General features: G+C 51.3%; 1 protein-coding gene across 1 annotated transcript in view; it reads right to left on the bottom strand.

Moving 5' to 3' along the window:
* The window catches only part of LOC118310879 (receptor-type tyrosine-protein phosphatase N2-like), a 134,802-nt gene that overhangs the window by 41,525 nt on the left and 88,277 nt on the right, over positions 1–5,000 (bottom strand). Inside the window, exon 13 of the mRNA XM_035634206.2 lies at positions 632–844. Coding sequence (XP_035490099.1) covers positions 632–844 — 213 coding nt within the window. The remainder of the gene's footprint in view (positions 1–631; positions 845–5,000) is intronic.

Here is a 5,000-nt window from a genome sequence, read left to right on the forward strand (position 1 = left end):
CTCCCCCTCCCGATGAAGCCCAGCCTGCTTTCGATTGGCCAGCTGGCTCCTCCCCTCTCTTGCGATTGGTCAACCGCCTCCAGCGCGTGTCGGCGAGTTCTCCTGCTCTGGCTTTAATGCTGCCTTCACCTGGTATCGGAATTATGCGAAATACGAGTTGCTGACTTGGAAATTGCACATGAAAGTCGTAATTCTTTCATTTTTAACAGTGCAACCAATATTAGCTGTTGCTTCTGTAGATCCATTTTAACGCGTAATCTGAGTTCACTCAACTTGATGTGGACCAATAGCGCGTCACAGGGTTCATCACATCAGCCATGTTGCCATTTTTTTTCAATTCATTCCGACAACGAAACGCAACTGCGACTTCGCAAGTGGGAAGTGGGATCGTCCGACTGGCAGGTGAAAGGCAGAATGACCGGCTTTGTACGTGGGGCCGTGTCGGACTAGCCGCTAAACACGACCTATGCACGTCTCGTAAAATGGCGACGTCGCCATCTCACCGGAGTGTCGTCCGGACGACTGACGAGGCGTTTTTTTTTTTTTAACTCAGCCACAACACGTCTCCTTCAAACGTCCTCGCCCGGATGCATTTTTTCGACCGACGGGGGAGTGCAGTGACACCTCCTACCTGATAGGTGGCGGTGGCGTCGCCGCCGGTCTCCGTGCCCAGGTTGGTGAGCTTCTCCTTGATCTTGTGGTGGGAGCGGTGGCGGAGGCAGTAGACCACGGTGGAGGCCAGCAGCACGCCGACGATGCACAGCACGGACACCACGGTGAGCACCAGGAACTTGGTGGACTCCGTCTGGCTGTACTTGGTGGGGATCTGGTTGATCTGGCTTCCCTGTGGGGGAGGAAGGAGAGTTAGTTCACGGGGGGTCGAGAAATATACGTCTCGCTAGAGCGAGGGGCCGTTCTTCAAAGTCGCCGTGCTCTTTCGCTGCAGCCGAGACGGAACTACAGCGGGTGATGTCAGCGATCAGCCAGACAAGAGGAACTAGTCATCTGGCCTCGATCGGAACAATCCCGCGTCTCTCTGCTTCCAATGATCCCCCCCCCCCCCCCTCCCAGAATGATTCTGCGTCAGGAGATGACAGGATAAATCACACGGCTCCTTTCTTTCATTTCTTTTTTTGGGGGGGAAGGGAGACATAAATATGCATATCGCTGTTCTCGGTCACCAGCATTTGTTCTACCATCTGTGGCGTTATACAGTAGAATAAACCATAAACCCTCTGTTTCAGCAAAGCATTGTGGGAGTCTGCAGGCGGCCCGACGCGACGCGTCGCCACATCACGTTTCTACCCAGCGGTCGCGGTCCTGCTGCTGGAGACAACACGATGGACGAACGCTGTAATGTCTGAGTCTCTGAGCTGCGCCTTGAGTGTGTTAAAGATAAACCCGGCACGACGGGGGGGGGGGGGGCGACTGCCTCGAGATAATGGGCCTGTTGCGTTTCTCACCTGACTACCGAGAGTTAACAATGGGCCAACGCAATTTCCCCCCGTTATTACACGCGGAGTAACGATCTCCACAACAAAGGAGCGAGGAGTGTGACGACACCCGCAGCTCCTCCTCGCGAAGGTTCATCACAAGAGATCAATATCCAGAGAGAGAGAGAGAGGATGAATTCCTCTCCTCCGTTAGCTCATCGCTAACTTCCTCTGGCGCCACTTTTTATTCGGCTTGCTCTGCACGTTTTCGGTCTTTTTTAGTTTTCGGCGACAAAGTGCTGAGGGATGAAATCCCGAGGTGATGTCAAGCTCACGGAGACGCAGCGGGGGGGGGGCTCGTCTTGACCAGGGGGGGGGGCTCAGTGGTAGAGGTCACAGAGATTAAGCGAGGTGCGGCGTGGCGAGTTAATGGAAAGGAGGCTTTGAAAGCGGCAGGGAGAAAAGGAAGAGGGGGGGGGGAGGGGGGGGGCTGTCCAATCCCCTCCTGCCTGAAACCCCGGGAGGTGGGAAGAGGGTCGCCTCTGCACACACACACACACACACACACACACAGATTCTTGTGGAATTTCTTGTGAGGTTTCAGGGGGTGACCGCCCCCCCCCCGCTTCCCTCGGCTCCCCATCCTCATGATTTCATTCATTGCTGCTGCTGCTGCTGCATTCAGCACCTGATAAAGAGTGGGCCCTGCAGAAAGAGCCACAATGGGGGGGGGGGCGACAGTTGTTCGATGCTTTGTGGGGCGTCCACTCCGCTCCCCTAAGCCGTATACTGTAAAAGCCGGTTGCATAGTAATGTGGGCGGCCTTGAAAAGGAAGCGGTGGGCGGCGTCGCCGACTGAGGGCCGCTGCGCTGAAAAAGCTTTTTCTCTCCACTTAGAGCAAAAAAACACACACACACACACATATATATATATATATAAATATTAATATAAATACACATAAATATATATAATAGAGTGGAACGGCTCTGCACTACAGAGCATATAAAAGATTGATCTACTCCTCGTAAGCGCAAGTTACAACCGAGGGTTGCTCATAAATCAGTAATAAACATAATGCGGGGGTGGGAGGGAGGGAGGGAGGGAGGGGGGGGCTGTTTGTGTTCAGATTTTGTACGGCTGCAGATATTAATATTGCATTAGAGCAATCCATAAAAAAAGGCCACAGATACAATTGATTGTGCATTTTTCTTTTATGCTTCTTTTCATTAATGCCGCCTTAATGGGAGCGATCGCGGCGGCGGCGGCGGCGGCGTGAGCCGCGGCAGCTTACAGCAGCGCGGGGCCGGGACGCGACCTGCCCATCAATAATGCACCGCCGCTGATCCCACTGACTGCAATCATCTTTTGCAAAAAAAAAAACTGAAAATAAAATGTTTTTTTGCTTGCCACAGATCAAATAATTTCATTTGTCATTTCACTTCCCCGAGTCGTCTCATTGTTTTGTCAAAAGAAGTTTTTCATGGAGAGGGATCGCATCGCGCTCGGCGAGTAATGGCCCATAATTCATGGCTCTAACTGTAACAGCTCAGTCATCTTTCACGGGACAGACGCCGGCGTTTCACACACACACACACACACACACACACACACACACACACACACACACACACACACACACACACACACACACACACACACACACACACACACACACACACACACACACACACACACACACACACATACACACCCTCCTCCTCCTCCTCCTCCTCTGCCTAGCATGTCTGTCTATTGATTCAAACAACTGCAACCCCGACTGCTTCATGTTGCAGTTGTTAGAAACAGAAAACGGGATGGAGGAGGAGAGAGAGAGGTGTGTGGTTATGATTTCATATTTCGCAGCTCTGTCAGAACGATGTTTTGCCACCGGACGGCAGGTGGAACGTTCACACATGAGCCGTGTGTGTAGAGCTGCGACGGCTCATCGATTAGTTAGTCGAAGACTAAAATAATCGCCAACAATATTTTGATAAATCGATGAATCCGTTCACGTAGTGAAGAAAGTCAGAATTGTCTGATTTCAGCTTCTTACATGTTGAATATGTTCTGGTGTCTCCGCTCCTCTGTGACAGTGAACTGAGCATCGTTGGTGTGAGGACGAAACTAAAACATCATCTTGGAGTTTCGGGAAACACGATGGACATTTCTCACCATTTTATGGACCAAACGACGAATCGATTAATCGAGAAAATCAAGCGATAATGGGAATATGGGTTAGTTGCAACATTTCCCGTAACATACAGCGTGAATCGGAGCTCTTGAAGAGCGTCCCCATCACGTGACCGAGGCCTGCGACGCTCGGAGCAGCAGGTGAACCGCTAAAGAAAAATTGAAAGAACAGGAGACAGTAATCCGAGTATCAAAAGGATGAAATACAGAAGCACGAAGACACAATCTGGATCCTTGATGTCGGGGGGAGGGGGGAGGGGGGTCTGGAGGAGAATCAGACATTTTGATCGAGAGCCGCCGTCTTTCAGAAAGAAAAAGATCCTCTCCCCGAACGCACAGCAAGAGAGAAGGACGTTCCTTTTCCACACGTCTATTGTCCATCTGCTCTCATGGTCGCGTTCAGGCAATGGTGAGTTCAAGCGTAACAGAAACAGTGTGCGTTTGAGTATTTGTGAAAAGCTTTGGTCCCGTCAAGGAGTCATGGCTGACTGCATGTGTGCTGCTGGGTCCAGCCCTTACACACACACACACGCACGCACGCACGCACACACACACACACACACACACAGACACACACACACACACACACACACACACACACACACACACACCACACACACACACATACACACACACACCCGCACACACACACACACACACACAACGTACGTACCAGTCGCAGAATTATCTCTATTTTAATATTTTTGTTTAAAAAAAAAATTGTGCTCTGCAGTAGAAGTCCCCCCCCCCCCCCAACAACGGCGTTGTAATTCACTGACTTGCGACAACCTGCCTTTCAGGCGTCACCTACTGTATGAGGACGTGTCAGTGAAGTATGTTAAGAATCAGGTGGAATCAGTTTGAATAAAAGTGTGTGTGTGTGTGTGTGTGTGTGTGTGTGTGTGTGTGTGTGTGTGTGTGTGTGTGTGTGTGTGTGAGTTTTTTTGGGGGGGATCTGCATTTGATACGGAGGTTTAGCGCTGGAGGGGTTAAGTCCTCTGGTTGTGTGTGTGTGTGTGTGTGGGGGGGGGGGGGGGGTTGTGGATTAGGCCGGCTCCCATAGACAAAAGGCAGATGGATTTGCACGGCTCGGGCTTATTCAGAGCGGGTGCAGAAAGGTCAGAGGGAGAGCGGCGGCCGGCCATTGTCTCCCGCCACGGCGACCGCTGTCGAGAGACAAAAAACGAAAAAAACAAGACAAAGATCCGTCCCCTCACCTCCGGCTCCTCCAGGGTGCTTGGAAAAGTTCAACCCGAGGTTTTTGACCAGAAAAAAAAAACCTTCTACAGCAAACAAGCACATAGAAAAGACCCTGCACACACACACACACACACACACACACACACACACACACACACACACACACACACACACAC

The sequence above is a fragment of the Scophthalmus maximus genome, chromosome 5, assembly GCF_022379125.1.
Source record: "Scophthalmus maximus strain ysfricsl-2021 chromosome 5, ASM2237912v1, whole genome shotgun sequence".
Taxonomy (NCBI): Eukaryota; Metazoa; Chordata; class Actinopteri; order Pleuronectiformes; family Scophthalmidae; genus Scophthalmus; species Scophthalmus maximus.